General features: G+C 36.9%; 1 protein-coding gene across 1 annotated transcript in view; it reads left to right on the top strand.

Moving 5' to 3' along the window:
• The window catches only part of LOC121318188 (staphylococcal nuclease domain-containing protein 1), a 188219-nt gene that overhangs the window by 148014 nt on the left and 20499 nt on the right, over positions 1-19706 (top strand). Inside the window, exons 18-19 of the mRNA XM_041254602.1 lie at positions 8706-8847; positions 18980-19103. Of these exons, the coding sequence (XP_041110536.1) occupies positions 8706-8847; positions 18980-19103 (266 nt within the window). The remainder of the gene's footprint in view (positions 1-8705; positions 8848-18979; positions 19104-19706) is intronic.

Raw genomic sequence — 19706 nt, 5'->3', positions numbered from 1 at the left:
CCTTAGGACAATCAGATAGCATTTTGAAAGGTGAGCTTCAAAGAGTTAACACAGTTTGTGGCCTGTGCCTTATCTAATCAGCTTTGAAGTGGATCTGGTTAAGAATGTTCTGGAATCTGTGTTAACAACCCAATCCCCACAGCATGTCATGCAGACAACAGAATTAAATGTCTGAGAAATGGTTATATTAAAATGAATTTCCTTGACAGTTCCATTTCAAGTAGGGAATATTCACCATTACAGAATTGACTATGTAGCTGTAATGCCCCCAAAATGATGGGAGCCTCAATCTAGCATGTAAATTACAAACTAATGTGCACACACATAGTAAGCACATTTAATTTTATGGTAGTACAGTTCTGAAAGAATGCAAGATAAACTACATACAGAACAGCAGTCCATCAGAAGTTCTTTTAGGTGGTTTTGTTTTTAGTTCAATTGTAATTCCCGTACAAATAAAAACAACACTCTTACTATCTATGAGAAGATTTAGTTTCGGTTTCTCTTCAGAAAAATTACAGACAAGCAAGTTACAGTGAGAAAAAAATAACCAATTAAGATATATTGTAGTTTTTACAGAAATCAAACTATTCTGGATGTAATTTTTGGTGCAGAAAAACATATTTGTCACACTCTTGGATCTAACTGCCACACCAGCATTGCCTGCCCCTTAACAACCAATATGCACATCTGATTCTCTGGTACAGTACTCCTTTGACCTTCCAACTGCCTAATAGGCTCTCAGTAACTGTCACGATAAATGTGCTGTAGTCAACCTAGGTTAGCCACACACTCTGCTACATAGAGGTAGGCTACCGAATTACAGAAAATAAGTAACCGATACTTCTAAAATGTCATAAATAATGTAATAAACTATTTGAAAATTGTTGTATTATTTGATCAATTTAAAATAAACGCTGCGGCGCCAAATTGAAGTAATACAGTATAAGAATATTTTGTGGACCGTGTGGTTTTGCTTTCATATCCACCGGTATGTATATGTTTCTGTTTTTCATTCTTAGAGGTAAGTATTGAAAAATTCCAAGCGGTTATTGTAGGTGTTCCTACAGCTTGTTGCTGTTTTAGTACTGTTTCTGCAGTACTATTACAAAGGCTTTTTGAAGTACGCTTTTTCTATTGTCATGCGATAATTTAGAATTAGCCAGTGGCTGACTCGCAGGTTGGCATCCCTGTTGATTCAGTAACTGACTCATTTCCTCCGATCCTTAGGGACCGAGGTTACTGATTCAGTGCTGGCTGCTGCTGGTTTGGAGTTAGCACGGACTACACAGTTTAGCCAGTGGCTGACTTGCATGTGGGCATCCCTGCTAATTTGCCACTTGGCAGTAACTGATTTATCACCCCCGATCTCGCTTGCGAGTTTGAGGTTACTGCTTCGGTACCAAGTGCATCAAGTTGGCGCGGAGTGTCGGTACCAAGTGCCATATCTGCACAGTGTCAGTAACGAGTGCGTAGTGCAGGTACTAAAATACAGTACCAAAAAAGATTGCTCAGGATGGGCACATGGAGTGCATGTGTGACTCGGACCTGAACATGCGCAGAAGGCTTTGACAGACATCACTTTGTGTGATATCTGTGCATCATTCAAAAAACATGCTCGAGAACCGAATAGCACGTCGCTCTAGGGAATGATCCCTCACACCTGCGCAGCGCTCGGCATCACTGCGCTCGACCAGTGAAGCTGGCCCCCCTTCTTGTGATCCTGTCCACAGAGAGGGTAGGAGTCGAGCTAGGAAGAGCCCTATGTCTAACGCTACACCTCATTCCTCACCATCTTCCTACAGTTACCCCTCATCTACCCCTCCCTCCCTCCTTCTGAAGCAGAGGAGGAAGAAAGTCCACCGATCACGTTTGGCAGGCAGGGGGCAGATTTGACAAGATCTGGGAAGCAGTTTCGAGTCAGCAACCAATCCTTGCGGAACTGCTGAGAGAGTGTTCAGCTCCACCGTCAATGCCAGTAGTGTCACCGACGGCTCAGTTTGCACCCTTGCTGGATGATCAGCTGGTCCTCCCATCAGATAATGCAGAGTCTGACATGTCAGTGGCACAGCTCTCGCTTTCGTCTGAGCTTATGCCTGTAATGCAGCAGGCAACTGCAGTGCTGCAGGTGCCCTGGCCTGCAGCACATCTGAAAGGCGCTCTATTTATGATAAGCAGCTGACAGTTACCACTGTTGCCCCTCCGTCCCACCCGGACTTGCTTTACGAGTTATAGTCCACCTAGGAACATCCTGTCACTGCTGTGGCGGTTTCCTGTTCAATGGATGCACTGTACAGGGTTTCTGGTGCTGACGAGCTGGGTCTTACCTACTTCTCACCTGTAGAGGCCCCCATTGCTGCACTTGTTCAGCCTGCTAACTTGTCCTTGCTTTCCAAGGACAGAGCATGTCCAACCAAACAAGGCAGAGTGACTGAGGTTATTCTCAAGAAAGCATATACAGCTAATGCTTTCTCTGTTATTCTGGGAAGCTACAACAGCATCGTTGTAGCTTTCCGGGCTCACCTTATCGGGTCCGTTGCTGACCCATGCAAGCCCTCGTCTCTCCAGTTTGAAGAGTTGCACTTGAACTCAAGGAACCTGCTCAGGCTTTCCAAGCTTGGTGGACAAGCTATAGACAGGAACCTGGCAGTGTTGGTGGCTGCACGCAGACAGCTTTGGCTCTCCCAGGCATGAGTTCTGGATGGAGATAAGGCTACTTTGCTGGATGCTGCAGTCCCAAAATGCTACAGCATTTGCAGCGTGTAAGGGAATCCACCAGGGAGTTGGTGCACCGCCTTACAAAGCACAGTGCAACTTTAGACTACAGCCGCATAACAGACAAGTTCCGCAGGCTGCAGCGTCTTCGGATGGACCCGCCCCGAGGCAGCCTGCTACCTCTTTTGCGGTGGCAATCATGCTTTTAAGTGCCCTGTGCTTAGACAACAAGCACAGGCTGCGCCACAGGGAAAGGAACAGCCCTAGGAAATTGCTGCCACAATCCCAGAGCTCTTTCTCCAGGAGCCACCTGGACTACTGAAACCTATGCATCATAGACCCCTGGGCTCTCAACACGGTGCAAATTGGTTATTCTTTCAAATTCCAACGTGTCCCCTCCTTTCCAGGGCATGGCAATAACAACTGTCGTGGTCCGCAAGCCATCGCCCAGGTGGCTGAGGAGGTAGCAGCTTTGCTGCAAAAGCAGGCAATTTACATAGTAGTGGAGAGAGTAACTTCCTCTGTAGAGTTGTTTTCCAGAGGCATCGAATATCCTCCCCATGGGTCTTTTACATATACACCCTCTACAGCTCTGGTTCAGCCGTGTGGTTCGCCAACCACTGTTGAACCGCAACAAGCTTGTGACAGAGTCAAGTCACTGTTTACAGGCACACTCTTGGTGGAAACAGCCGGTTGTGCTCCCCACAAGTTATTGCAGCCACTGTTGGAGCAAGTTTAATCTGAGGCTGTGTCTAGAGTGTGCCACCCTTTCTTTTTCTAAAGGCTCATGTGTATTGGCTCCCCATCCAAACACTCAGACCTCTGCAGGTATAATATTTATCATGTGTGTGCATGTGCCTGCATCTTACAAAATTATTCTCTTGGTCTGTTGGTTAGTAGAATAATTTTAAACACTGTATGATCTCTTGTCTCAGTAGAAAGCTCTTTTGGAAAGTTTTTTTTTTCATCTTATTGTTGCAGCCAAATTTAGATTAGAGCTAGTGAGAGATGGGGAGATATGGAGTTCAAATATTCTACCCTTGATGGCAAATACTTTGTTTTTGTCCATATAGCAAATGCATGTATTCCACAAATGGTATGAGTAGTGGGCAATGAAATTACTGCTGTTATGGCAGGCAGACAAAGTAAAGAGAATGGCTATAACCACGCACACTTTCATTTAAAAAAAAAAAGTGTGATATACAGAAAAAAAGTCCCAGCAACTACTCTGGGGAGTTGATTCCAGACCCTCATGATTCTCTGTGTAAAAAAGTGCCTCCTATTTTCTGTTCTGAATGCCCCTTTGTCTAATCTCCTTTTGTAACCCCTGGTCCTTGTTTCTTTTTTCAGGTCGAAAAAGTCCCTTGGGTCAACATTGTCAATACCTTTTAGAATTTTGAATTCGTGAATTAGGTCGCCAGGTAGTCGTCTTTGTTCAAGACTGAATAGATTCAATTCACGCTTTTTAACCCGGAATAATTCTGGTCGCTCTTCTTTGCAGTCTTTCTAGAGCAGCAATATCCTTTTTGTAGCGAGGTGACCAGAACTGAACACAATATTCAAGATGAGGTCTTACTAATGCATTGTACAGTTTTAACATTACTTCCCTTTATTTAAATTCAGCACTTTTCACAATGTATCCGAGCATCTTGTTAGCCGTTTTTATAGCTTCCCCACATTGTCTAGATAAAGACATTTCTGAGTCAACAAAAACTCCTAGGTCTTTTTCATAGTCCTTCTTTTAAATTCAGTATCTCCCATATGATATTTATTAATTAAATATGACAGCATCAAGTGTCATAGTCTTGGCATATAGTCTTGTGAGATATTAAACCTGGCTGAATAAACACAGCTGAAATTGATCGTTCACACTATGGTACAGTTCGTAAGTCACGCTACAAATGCAGCCTTTTTGTTTCGCATGAACTTCTATTACTATATGCAGCTAACTTCTCCAAAAACATATTGAAATAATAGCAACACATATTGTTGAAAATGGAATTGCAATTGTTTTTCAAATGGAGTTAGGAATGTTAAATGCAGTGTGCTACGTTTATGCAGAGCGAAAGCGATTGTTTTTTTTTTCCTGAAGTTCATTGAACAAAAGCAGTAGAATGAGCACAGATTAGAAAGCAGTGCATTTACATGAATACTAGAGGTAGAATTTTTTATTTATATTTTTTTAAAATAATGCTAGCTTTAAAAAAAAGAGTAATTGAAAAGACACATGTACCTTCATAAAGTGCAAGTTATTTAGTATTTGTTTTGCATTAGAAAGTTGTTTTTTAATGGTGGCTTTGAAGGCTTGGTATTGCATTAAAGAGAGCTGTAATATTGCCTATATTAATTTATAAACACACCTGTAATAAAAGAATATGGACAAAGGGGAAAAATGCAGACTACGTTCATATCTTTAGTAGAATTGTGGCAGTTAGTAGAATTGTAGACCACCTGGAATTCACTCGCGGACCACAGGCTAATTCATTAATACAGTTTGCTTTCTTCTCTGGGACTGAGAATTCCAACACAACCCTAACTAAAATCATTGATAGTAATTCTGTGTGGGCATTTGACAGAGTCATGTAATTAGGGTTTGTGGAGTTGTCTATCTAATCACTATCGTTTCATTGCATTTAAAGTTCCCACTTCATACTGATACATGGCTTTTGTTGGTAACTTTGTCTGTCTGAACTATGATTCAAAATGTTACTTGTAGTGCTTAGTTGATGTACTGCACAGTGTAACAGTTAAATCAAAGCTTTAGACATTTCTATCTGTTGTGCTATCATACTTTATATGATGTCAATACTGTTCAGCAGATGTCTTGCATGCAAACTTTTATTATGCTTTTGTTTCCCAAAAGTGATATTAGGTGGGATAGCAGTCAGTTGTGTGACACTCAGTCAAATATGATAAGTTATATTATCAGGAGCTTGTCCCAGTTGACTCCCATTGTATGTTCTGACCAGGATGTTGTAATATTGTGATAATAAGCAAACATCAACAGGAGTGTTATTAAGCAGGTTTGACAGATATAATTTAAATCAGAAGCCTCAGAACGTGGTGTTCCACCAGCAATCTAAAAGTCATACCGCAAATGTTTCCATTGATAAACATCATAGGTGTACTTGCTCTAAGGTATAATTGCATATTACAGTACTTTCTCGGAGCCAAAAAAAGTATTTGATTCAAATTAACAAGCTGTCTGCTCCAGAAAGGTGATTTTTATTTTTTTCTGTCTTTATTATAATTATTTGTATTTTATTTATTTATACATGTTTTCCCATTCCCTAACTCCACTGAAAACTGGTATTGTGTTCTGGGTGCCGACAGCGGTCTCTACTTGTTAAGCTTCCTGGGGTTTGTATTGGAAATGACACGCTGTCACGTTTAATCAATGTTTAGGAGTGTGTCTGACATCTTTTGCGCAGGGGCATTGTGTGTTGGTGACGTTGTAACTCTGGAGATTTTATGAATGTAGAGCAGCAGTCTTTCAAATGAAGGTCAGGGCTTGAACGTAACATTCTCTAACTTCCAAAATACTACCAAAATTAGACAAGTTGGTATACATAAAACAGAACTGAATTAGTTGGATGGCAGAACATTTGTGTATTACACTTTAGTGTCACACTTTGTATGTAATTACTATGTAATAAAACTATGTTGGAACCTAATGGACCTACATTTTTGTGCAGAATATGAAATTCTAATTTTAAATTAACAGTAGTGTACCAACAGCTGCCATATTTTATTTGTAATTGATCTTGTTTTTTTTGTTTTTCCTTTTGAAGTTGTATGTGGTGTGGTGTGTGTGTGTGTAATGAATTCAAGCAGTTTTTGGAGCTGATCAGGCACTCAAACCTTATAAAAAAAAAGTCAGTATTTTTTATTTAGTTTTGCTTAGTAGCAACATACCTGCATTCAAGTGTAATAAATCAGAGTGGTAGTTCACAGAAGATTATATGCCTTGGGTGTTTGTCTTTCATGTCATCTGACGTATTGCTATTTTTCAGTCTGCAGAATAGTATGAAAGTAGTTTGATTAAATACCAAATACTGTAGGTATATTTGAATCTGACATATATGTGTGTGTATGTGTGTTTATTTTTTTCACTGAACCACTGTAACAGCAAAATATTAACTTCTTGGTAAGAAGCACACAGAAACCACAGTGTTTAGGCACTGTGATCTGCATGGCACAGTTGCAGTATAATTTTCTATTTTGACCACTTCACTGCTATAACAGATGGGGTCTGTCCCAGGAGCTATATCAATGGAGGCTGTCCGTCAAACAAAATCAAGCTGTTGCAGACGAACAAAAAAAAAAAAAAAAAAAAAAATGAAAATGGCTGCTGTTGACTGAAAATGACATCTTCCTTTTGAATTTAGCAGATCCCAGGAAACTTATTCTATTAACTGGATGCAGTAGCATGTAAATTACTTCATACTATAGCCTACATAATATTTACTGCACATAATGTTTTAGATTGTTTTATGAATTTCTCGTGTTAACAGATGTCCTGATTTTTTTTTTTTTTTTAAATTCTGCTAGGTATGCAGACAAATGAAATATATACTGTGTGGGTGATACCGTTTTGCTTTTGCTGTTTTTATCTAAAGTTGGAAAGGGGTATATGACGAACGTATACAGAATATGTATATAATTTAAATATAGACTAAATGGGTGGGGGTGTTGGTTGATTTTTGGTCATTAATGGTGGACAACTTGGTGTATGTTACTTGGGTAAGTCTCTTGATTTTAGTTTATTTTATATAGCCACCTGTAATAAACAAACAATACAAAATATTGTTGTCCATACTTCTGGTTTAAATAATGTGCTTGACTGTATCAATTTATATTGGACAGGGTGTTTATATGTAAATGAGTATTTGTCATATATGTAATGATTACAGTTTAAAGTATACATGTATAAAAGGCACATCCTAAAATACTTTAATGAAGCGGGCTTACCTGAAATTTTTGGTGGGCTGTCAAGGACTGGCTGGACAGCAAAAAAAATAAATAAAAATTACTACCCACCCCAATATCATATACTATGGAAATGTACAAGTAATATGGTATAAAACCCACAATAGTAATACAGAGTTTAGTCACAGAAATGCTACTAGCTACTACATTTATTTCAGAAAATGAAGATGCTATCCTGTTAGAATCCCTAAAGGGGTGTGCAGTAATACTGGGCAGCCTTGAGTACCGTGCTTGGAGTCAGTAAGCTGCTGGTGGGAATTAAGCTTTCTATGGTTTTGATATGTACGATAGTCTGAAGGGTTGGGAATGAGATGCCACATCCTTAATGAACCTTTACATATTTTAGCATGAAATACACAAGTCATGTAAGTTGAACTTCAATCGGAACATTCTGCCAAAAGAACTCTACAGCCATTTAAATATTAAACTGAGCACAGAAAACATCCACAAAGGAACGCCCAACTTTAATGAATATGTAATGACTCAAATACAACCAGTAATTCGCCTCAAATTAAAAATGCAATGTAACAGGTTCATGGTTTTTTGGCTTTGGAATGGCGTAATAATGGAATGTTTGATGTATAGATTTAATTTTGCTGTTAGCCAAAATCATGGCAGGTTTATCTTGGGTAATGTCCGGAAATGAATCACATCAGACTTAACACCCAACATAAACTCTAAATCAAGTATTCTAAAGGAATTACATGTACAGTACTCCTAGCAGGAGCGTATTCAAGCGAGACAGTACACTGTCCATTGACTACCCAGCCATTAGTATTATATTAATCAAGTCTTTATTCAAAGTAGGTTATTCAAAATGACACTCTAAATGACCTGGACATAAATTATTTACAATGTTGTACACAATTCCTACTTATCTATACTTGTTGTTAAACTGTGGTTTGGTTTATCTGGGCTAACATGGTAGTTTGGAAAAGCTTCAGTTAACACCCACCACGGTCCTTTAATGGTGTTTTCTTTGTTGTATAATTACATGACAGATCTGGTCCAATTATGAGGAACAGCCCACTGAGGAGGTAGTCCATGTGACGGAGGAGAAGGAGCGAATTGCCAGCTACAAGCCTGTGTTTGTGACAGAAATTACAGATGAGCTCCACTTCTACGTGCAGGATGTTGAGACAGGTGAGTTCCCATTTTTTTGGGGGTTTGAAATTCAAACAACTGGAGCCCATTACCCTCTTACAACCCACACGTGCCAGGTAGTCTCTTCCTGTAATTCACGGGAAAGTGTAGCTGCAGTATAGAGCAATCTGAAGACCTGCACTGCATGCAGGGACTCCTCCTTTGATCCCCCACATGGCTAGTACAGTAGTTTAATTATCAAAAGAAGGTTTATGTTTCCATTTTCATCAAAGTAAGGGATAAAAGCTTCATACTGAAAAACCATGTGATTAGAAGGGAATTTAAAATTAGAACAAGATTTAATAACAAATAAAGAATATTTGTTATTAAACAGAGAAATTCTGCTTGAATCAGAATAATCAATATATTCTCCTTGGGCGGTTTTTATTTTAACAGATTTTTTTTTTTTAATTTATTTTTTAAATCTTCATATTTTGGCATTTGAGGCCAATTAAATGAAAGCTTTGTTTACAGGTTTTGAAGGCTGAGATTATAGCCTATAGAGCCAGATTATGTAATGATTTCCATTGCCTCAGACTATTCCATTTCTGTCAAGAGATTTCTCAATTTGTGACCTTTTGTCTCCTAAATGACAGTGACCCAGGATCCCCTTCACACTGCTCCCATGATTTCTCTTTGGAGATCAGAACATATGTATCATGTTGTAGCATTTGTATTTCATAATGTTAGCATTGACTACATAGTCTGATCCATCAGGGAAAAATACCACACGCCCTATAGGATGTCAATATTTTTTTAGTATTGGTATACTAATAATAATTTAAAAAAAAAAAAAGGATTTTGCAATTCTGGTATTCAAAACATTTAATACAAATCGTATCGTACAGATTTGCATAGCCGTCTGTCTATATTGATTAGAATCCAGTACCCAAAGTAATTTTGTTGTGATAAATACACTGGGAGTATGGACATTTGAATAAGACTGTGTATACTGGTTCAATGTTCAGCCAAGCCAGTGATATCACTTTTGACACCGCATTGTCAAAGTGTACTGAAAAGGAGATTTTGTTACATCAGACTAGCCTATTCCTTATCACTTCTTTTAAAAACAACTACCATAATTTAACATACTGATTTTAAATTGGTTAATAAGCCTGTGGAACCATAATGCTGAAGCACCTGTAACATTTAGCCACTGTAGCAGAAAGTGTTCCAATTTCATCCAAAGAATATAGCTTGAAAAATAGTTTTTAATAGTGATTATTGAATGAATGAATAAATAAATAAATAAGTAGTTTCATTGTCAAACCTAAACCTACACATCTCCTAATATTCTTTAATTTCAGTGTTGCCTTATTTGACAGTAAGTGTGGATAGACTGAAAATCTAAAAGTATTTTATTTTTTTCCTATTTAAAGTGGATGGTTCAATAATGTGTAGTGATGTACTTTGCCCAAATGAATAACCCAGCATCTGAGCTGTGAAGTGCTCGTAGTGTCATGAATATCATGAAACCCTCTTTCTTTTTAATAGAGCTTAATACTAGCCTTAAGTGTATTGTAATGAAAGCTGCCATTACTTGAAGTTGGTTTTGAGGTGTTTCTCTATGAGGCATTGTCTGTAATGTTCAGTGTTGAACATATTTAAATAATTATATAGAAAAAGCTTAACTTATCCCAATTATAAAATGGTCCCTTGTTGCTCAGGAAGAGCTTGGTTCTCTGACTACTTTTTCTTTCTGAAAGCATTTTCTCTTGATCAGATCTTCACCAGCTGGATCTGTATTACTGAAATGTAGTTCTTGTTTTGTTCCCTTCCATTGTGCATGCTGGTTTTGCTGCATGACTGCACTTAGATAATGATGAAGGAAAGCGCTCTTTTTTTTTTTTAACTACTTATGTAGTAGTCTCTTTGTAGAAATGAGGTACTTAAATTCCCCAAGTGGTGTGCTAACGTAGGATCAGATTTCTTCTTAATTTGCGTGCAATTACCTTAACTTTTTACATAATCTAACGTAATATCAAATAAAACAATTTTTTAAAAATAAAAATACATGTTTAACAAAACTGAACATCTTTATTAAGTGTAGGTAGATATAGATATAAATATATAGAGTGGGGGTTTGGGAATGTCAAGTAGAACACAATCCACTTGAAATGAAACTCACTGGGTATGCTTAAACTAATAGTAGTAAATACTATTTACCCTTTTGAAAACTACTGGTACAATTAACATTATACTATGCCTGGTAAATTAAAAATAGACAATCACAGCTTGCCTTCTACACTGGATTGTCCTTCAATTATATCCTTGTGGAACTGGCATCAGGTGATTACACCTGCATTATATTTTTTTATGCCAGTCCAATCTCTACTTAATGTGAAAATCTAAACATTGCTACTTGTGTGTGGGTGTGGGCATATTTTTATTTTATTTTTTAAACTTGCATGCTTTTAATTTGTAGTCATGACAATGCAGAAAATATGTTTAAGATTTACCCAAAGTATAAATTGATTTGGGCTTCAGACTGAAATCCCCTTGCTTTGGGTGACCATTTCATTGAAATTGACAAGATTTACATTTTCATTTAAAAATTTAATTTTTGAATGCAATTCGCTTATGATTATCAGCTTATATAAGTACATGTATCATATAATGAAATATTAAGTGTTTATAGACAAGTTTATACAGTTTAAAGCATAGACAATCATGAAAAACCTGGTTTCAAGCAGGTGTACTTTTGACTTTTGACTGGAAGTGTGTGTCGGAATGTACACAGAAAGGGTGATTTAGGACCTATCAACAATGACTGCAAATAACATTGCATACAGTTTGGATTGAATGTTGATCGTTGAAAAAGGTATTAAGGTGTTTAGTTTCATTTAAGAAAGTAGCTTTTAAGTTAATGTTTCTAAAGCAGGGATGTAGTCATCCTCCAGTGAATATATTGTCATACAATTTGAAATGATCATCTAATGGTTATAGCAGTGACAGATATGAAGAATTGGTCTTTTTAATGAGGTTGAAGTGGCTAACCGTCAGATCCCAGTAGGGAAAGAGGACTGTGTGATGACCTGCTGGCAACAAAGAGAAGCCACTGTGTAATCTGGAGGGGAATTACTAGCTTTTTATTCTAACTAGGGGTTTACTTAAATCGCAATAAATTTACGTGTTATTCCCAGGTAGGTTATGGAATAAAATTAAGATTTTGCTGACATTTCACAGGCCTGTTTAAACATTAAATAAGCTGTAGTAGACATTGTTTCAAAGCACTATAAAGCCTAAAAATAGTGGTACTTGCTTCCTTACTAAAACAGAGTGCTGTCATTTGTTAAAGGCAAGCATGCAGCATCCCCCTGCAGCTGCAGTGTGACATTCTCTGTCTCTGTGGTGTGAAGACCATACATTAAGTTCTGCATCCACTAAATTGATTAGAAATGTAAGGCAAAGCTTTCCCAAGTTATACAGATGTGGAAATCGATCAGAATTATTATTATTGGCTAGTTTTGACAGATATTGGCAAGAAAAAAGGATGATCTCTTACATTAAAGAGAGTATATTATTGAAGCACTGCACAGTTTTATAATAGTTTAGCATCCCTGTAAGGGGAGTTCGTACGAGTTTGTCAGCCTGCTGCCACTGCAGCTAATATGTCATGAACCATTAAAGCTGACAACTTCATATTTCCAGTGTTGTGGAAACTCTGCATACAGAATCTAATGTAGGGTGACAAGATGTCCCAATTAAAATCAGGATTGTCCTAATATTAGGGACTTTGTCCTGTGTCCCAATTTTAAGTAAACATTAAAAACACAGGCGTAAAATATTAAATTGATTTTCATATTTTTTTTTTATATGTAGCTGCTGGACTGTTTCGCGGTGCAACAGCATACTCTGCTAGTTTAGGGCATGTTGTTTGAGTGAGTTGTTTGCATCTATGTGACTATCCAATCATGTTAACCTGCAGTCATCTGTTTTTTGGTGCGTGCGTCCAGGGCCCTGGCATGCGTATACGTGTGCTGCTGTGCGGTATTACTGGCGAAGTGTCATGATGGCTGGTAGTGTTGACGAACCGATTACTAAAAACCAAAAAAGCCAGAACAAAGTGGGAGGTAGGGAATTACACCTGGATTCAATCATATGACTGTTACAAAGACACGACGGCGATGTGAAGCATCACGCCGTTGGGATACAACATTATTTTTATTAGCAGACGCCCTTATCCAGGGTGACTTACAGTTGCTACAGATCACATTACAAAATGTCACATTACAGATAAGAGCAGTTATGAAGTACAATAGTCATTAATACATACGCGCAAATTCAAATAGATGAAAATAATTACAGTAAATTACATTTGAGAGCAATTTCGACTAAGAGCAGTTACTCTTATAAGCACATATTTACTATAAGTAAGTTCCATTGAGAGTAAGTAGTAAATAAAATAAATGGATAAGAACGATTTCAAGTAATAGTAATTAAAAAAAAAAGTGAATACGGTTACCTTTTAAGAGTAAAATCAAGTACAGGATACAGTAAATAGTTATAATTGAGCGCAGTAATAATGATTTCCATTACATAGAGTAGATATTAAAACTTCATGCTGATTTGAACTCTGCTCTTGCCAAGATAAGCACCAACCTAAGACGTAGCTTTACAGTAAACTAATGTGATCCATCTGCATCTCCATCCATTTGCGTTTCTTTCCATCTGATGATGTAGTTATCCTTCTGTCTGGTGTTGATGGCTGAAGCGTAATGTTGGCTTCAGGGATCAACGCAGTTCTGGGCAGCTTGCAGGCAAGCCCGCAGGCGCCCGGCCAGACTACAGGGGTTTCACTGGTGTGCGGTGAACCGAGGACACCTTGGCCAACTTAAGCCCCCCCTTCCCGCTTGACCAACTGTGCGCCGTCCCCTGGGAGCTCCTGTCAGGGGACGGCGTACCGGCAACCTCCAGGCTAATAGGGCACATCTAGTGCTTTAGGGAGCCCTTGTTGCCGATTTTTTGAATACATGCATCACTGTACTGTACTCGGATTTAAGATGCAGGCCATTTTTGAGAAGAAAAATTTGGTTTAAAAACTGTCAAGCAATATTTGAAGCAATAAGGTATATGTCCATATAATAAACCTTGTCGCTATTGCACTAGCATAATGGGAAAATTATGATATAAAACAGTTCCTTTTTATTTTCAGAATATAGAGTAAAATACAGGCATTGCTGTAATGGGATGTTAGTTTCTACATGCAAATTAACCTTTTTTATTAAAGCTTAGAATGTCATAAAATGAATTGCTTACATGATGTCCTTTTGAAATAGAAATAAAGTTTTTGTTTACCCAAAAAAAAAAAAAAAAAAAGAACCTTCATATGCAGGCAATCTTGGAATGTGGGTGTGTGAGAGAGACACATAGAAATACAAATCAAACATGGCCGATGGCAGCTACCAAAAGACCATGAGGTGAATCAAACAAAGCAGAGAGGTTAAACAGCTGTAATAGACTGTGTATCAACATGTCAAGTAGCTTTTAGGTATTGTACATGTAAAGTGGTTTATTTATTTGTGTTTCTGTTTTAACATCAGTATTATTTGTTCTGTTAAAATTAATCTTTGAGGAAGCCTACAACAAAAACAAGTGTAAAAACCTTTGTAGTCTAAAAGGTTTTGGCAGAAGTGAATCTGAGTGTTGTTTGTAGGACTGCACACTCACCTGAATCTAGCACTGTCAGAATGTTTCATTGTTAACTGTAATTGGTAACTAGTTCCTGACAGTTGTAGGGCTGAAGATACAGTAGACCCCAGCTAATCCATGCAGTTTGGGGCCAATTTGAGCCCAATTTAGAGGAAAACGCGGATTGACTAAAATTGAGTTTACTGTTTGCGACATCCCTGCGCTATTAATTGAAAACTTGAAAAATGCAATACAATAATAGAAATTATATATAAAGTCCCAACAGTGGTCAAAATATATGCTGTACATAGTCAGCATTGTTCATTGGCAGAGAGCTGGTTTAAAAAAAGTCACAATTAAGTCTTTAATTGTTGTAACTGCTCTTCATATTCAGACTGCCAAGCTAAGAGTCAAGTCTGCTTTCTGCTCGTTTGTCAGTGGTTTCAGTAACTACAATACAGTACTGTCCGTTGGTTTGCACTATACTGTACTGTTAATTGAATTAAATTATGACCTTGCACTTCTGCAGATACGCTGATGTTCTCACTAATAAAGCACATGAATACCTGCTTTCGCATAGATCACGTGATTTTTGCATCAATACATTTTGATAATGTACTGTATTAAACCGCACGGATTATTGAAACGCAGATTAACGGGAGTCGACTGTAGAGGTCAATGCTTAATATCGAATTTAAAAATAAATAAATAAATCCTAGCCTGGATGACTGTAGCAGATTTATAAATATTTAGCTCCACTGATTTGACTGCCCTATGCTTGGAATTAGGAGGCTGTATTTCTATAATGGGCATCCCATTAGTGCCTCTATTAGAGATACCCCTACTGATAGCTCCTGTCTAGAGGGAGAAACAAGCAAATAAATCCAATGTGCAGGGGAGTTACAGCATTGTGTAATGACCATGATAGTATTCTTTTAGACAGAAGTTGGAAAAAATGCCCATCAACCATTAAACAGGCTGGTACAGTACCTCAGTATTTGACTTGCAGGGGAATTTTTATGCCAAAAATGCTGACTTCTTAAGCCTGATAAACATTTTACTGAACAAGCAAACATTCAGCCTTAAAATATACATAATAATATTCAAAATTAATATTCAAGCCTTCATAGTGTAGTTCATTATGAACAATTTATACCTGAAAATTTTTTGGGCTGTGCATTGGTGGTATTTTGTCAAAGTACAACTGGAAAGTAGCAGTGACTATTTTTTGGGGGATTAAGATTTACCTTCTAACTACAATTTATGTGACCTGTAATTTTTAAATGCTGTTTATATGTTTAGTTTTTGATAGTGAAAATATATACAGTTGTAGACAAGTTTACATACCCCAAGAAAATGTATAGTTTCTCGAAAACAAATAATTATAGGGAAAATCTTTTGTAGCAAAAGTTTTGCTTTTGTGGATGAGGGAACAGTTACAAAAAATAGATGTCTACAATTATTTATTTTAGCAATTGTTTTGCAAAACTACAAAATGCTAATTCAAAAGTATTTATACCCTGACAATCAAAATTAAATTAATAGTTGTTTATGGTTGAGAAAGCACAGAGTTATTTTAGGTGATCTGGGAACACAGAAAACAGCAAAGTCTTAAAAAAGATCTTGTTTTAACTCCTATTTGGAATACTAATTTGCTCTGCTGTTATGACATGTCTGAAAATCAGATCATGCAAATCTAAATCAATCATTATTTACGGTATAAATTATACATTTGGGATTCTTTCAAGAGGGCTGCAGAAACCTTGCTGTAGTAAAAAGCATGTGGATAGATCAGCGTTCACATGCCTGATTGGTTTCAGTAAGAGGGGACCGGGTTAGCCAGTCGTAATATAAAATATTGACTCTGTTTTATTTTAATCTGGAAAGAAAATTTGTTCCAATGAGTAATGGAGTTTCTTTTTTCAAATTGCACCAAATGTCAGCTGCAGCTCTCTTTAATGGGGGATTAATGTGCAGAGTGGAGGCTTTAAAGGTGATACAAGTGCATTGCACTGGATAGTAGCAGATTGACTTTGAAAGGGTTTTTTGCAGTGGCTATACTGTAAGAACAAATCAATTGCGATTATATGATTTATTTATTTTTTTTATAACCTTATTCTTAAGTATTACAATAGAGCTAGTTACTTTCCCAGACTGCAGCTTGTCTGTGGTTTAACAATGGGTGACTCTTTTTGGGACCTGCTTCTTGGTTTGCATGCGGACCGACATTTTGTCTTTCTAAATCACAATAAAGGAAGTAATTGTTCCCCACATTACCTTTTTAATCTTAACTGCATTTTAAAGTAGTTTTGATTTCATCTTATTTACCTGGAAGTTTAACCATCAAGCTGTCTGCGTTGGCTCCAGCTGAGGTTTTTTGAAGTTGCTCTCTTTTTTTGTGAGGGGATGTTTAGTTGACAATATAATCATGCATGCACACCTGAATGCATTATGCAACCTCCAGGCCCAGACGTTAAAACTAGAGCCTGAACCCTTTTGGGGGAATTAGTCTTCCTCTAATATTTTGATCCTGTATATGCTGTAGTCTTTTTTTCTGTATGTTATACATTTAATTTTCAACAGCCGCTAATAACTAAGTAATAATAATTAAAAACACAGGCCAGTTGGGAAAGTACCAGAACAACTGCCCAGACCACAAATTGGGTTTGTGTCTTCACTTTAGGATTGATAAGAGGATCCACTTGAGTATTTTTCATTTATAATATTTGACAAATGTCTATGTGGAGCTTGTAAATGTACTAATGATTATGAGCAAGGTTTTAGACACTGGCATTTGGCTGTGTAAGGGCAGAGATGAGAGATTTCAGTGTATCCTCTGTGTCCCCATATGTGATCTATATAACTTGTGGTAATTTAATATAACAAGGTTTTATCATATTTGTATCGGCTCTCTAGATATAAACTCATGTTTTAAGGTTAGTAACTACCTTAAACCTTTATTTAAATATTTCAATTTGATTTTTAAGACAGTTCTCTAGTTACCCCAATTTTAAATAATTGTCCTGCATTTCTAATCTGCTTGGGAACTTTAACTATTTTAAATGTGTGTGTTTTTTTTTCTAGAAATAGGTGAAATGCAGAAAGTTGGAAATCTCTGTGTTTCGTAGTGTATAATGAGGAGTTTGGATATTAATTGGGTTAAATGAAGTGCTTCCATTCAGCTCGTAAAATCAGAGCATTCCGAGGACTCATTTACCACTTTCATTATTTAATAAGATCTCTGAGGAGTAAAAGTAGATCAGTACAGAGCACTCCTCATGCGTAGCCATCTCAAAACTTTATGTATTTATTTTTTTTAAGATCAATATCAAGTTAACAGTGATGGTCTAATCAAATTGTCTTTCAGATTGTGATGTCTAGTGTAAGTAAAAATACTGTGAACTATTATATGATGGCGTTAAACTTAAGGTAACCACTGTCTCCCAAGTGTGTTAATAACAGTTGTCTGCCTTCATGATCTGAGCATGTGATCTTTTGAAATATAAAAACATAAGGCTTAAATCACTCCAACAGTCCTGTGGGTACTTGCCTCTTAATATTTAATCTTTGTTATTCTGTATCCTACAGTTGTCCCAAAAAGTGTTCCAGATTTAGTTTCCCTACAGGCCTTTCCAAAGAACATTTTATTTAGCATTGACATAATGCTAATTAAGGTAGCAACTTAAATAAAATGCCTTTGGCTTACCTTGTTCACATCATATACATTTTTAATAGTGTTCTCTTTTTACATATGATAATGTCCACAGCTAACATGGAATGCTTATTCCTATTTGGCGTTCAATTGCAAACCAGCTAGTGTACATAAAAATGGCCAATTTGGGCTTTACCTTATATATATTATATATAGTATATATATATATTATATTATACGCTTCTATATAATCATATATATATATATAATATAATTATATATAAATATATATCAATAGATAAAATTTTTTTTTTTTTGTCTGCCAAATATTACGGTCTATGTTGTGGCGTTTTTCAAACAGATAATAACATATTAATGTTCAAAATGTAAACCACCTTGATTGACAGGAAAGGTTTATAATACAGACCACACTGTGACCTGTACAAACAGAAAAACATATTATTTACAAAAAGCAAACCACCTTGCGTTTGTTTACATTGATATATCTAGGGAATGTATTCTCCAAGCCTGGCACCATAAACTAATAAAAAACATACAGGGCACTCAAATTACAGTCTGTAATTATACATAAGTGTCATTTCCCAGGTGTCAAACAAGCTTTAAATATGTAGTTATAAAAATGGATTACATCCTTATGTGTATTTTGTGTAATAATGAATAGGAACATATGGTACACCTGTATAAGGAACTCAAATAGTGTGAAGTCTTTTTTGAAGGTTATCTGCATTCGTTATCCTCTCCTTGCCATGTGTGTCGACAGGGTACTAATTAAGATAGCAGTGTGACAATGCTGACACTATTATCCTTTTGGCCTTGTATCTTTCATAGGCACCCAGCTGGAGAAACTGATGGAAACCATGAGAAGTGAGATTGCTGCTCATCCCCCTGTTGAGGGTTCCTACTTGCCACGCCGTGGGGACTATTGCATCTCTAAATTTGCGGATGGGGAATGGTAAGGAGCTAGCCTATGAGGGATCAGAGAATGACAAGTACAATAGAAAAATTCAGTCCCTTTTAACATTTTGGAGTGTATTTGAATTAATGAAAGTGCCAACCATTGAAATGACACACATGGAGTGCAATTCACCCTTTCAGAATGTTTACAAGCAACTGAAGGTATCTATGTTTCCTAAAAACTGTCTTGTGCATTTTAGAGGTTTTAAAATGTAAGAAAATTCAAATTTTGCACATATCGTAAACAGGGTAAAGGAAAAGGAAAGGCCAGCATTATTGGGACCCCCCTGCCTCCCCTCCCCAAAGCCATAAACAAATAGGTTAAAGTACATCATAGTTAGTAATAAAAAAATCTGTTTTAGAACCCGACTGAGAACACTTGGACCGAATCCCAGTTTTGTGCTTTATTTTTTTACCTCATTTCCATTAGAGAAGTTTCTGAAATTTCAGATAGGAACATTCAGTTATATAAAATGAGTTATTGTTACTTCACCCCATGAATCATTTAAACTGAAAGTGACGGCAGCAGGTATACTCTGAAAAGTTCAACTTTTTATTTATTTTTTGTTCTTCTGTTATAAAACCACTGTTTTAAAGGGAT

Source organism: Polyodon spathula, chromosome 7 (assembly GCF_017654505.1).
Source record: "Polyodon spathula isolate WHYD16114869_AA chromosome 7, ASM1765450v1, whole genome shotgun sequence".
Taxonomy (NCBI): domain Eukaryota; kingdom Metazoa; phylum Chordata; class Actinopteri; order Acipenseriformes; family Polyodontidae; genus Polyodon; species Polyodon spathula.
The sequence above is the reverse complement of the archived record's forward strand: the minus strand, read 5'-3'. Positions and strand labels throughout refer to the sequence as shown.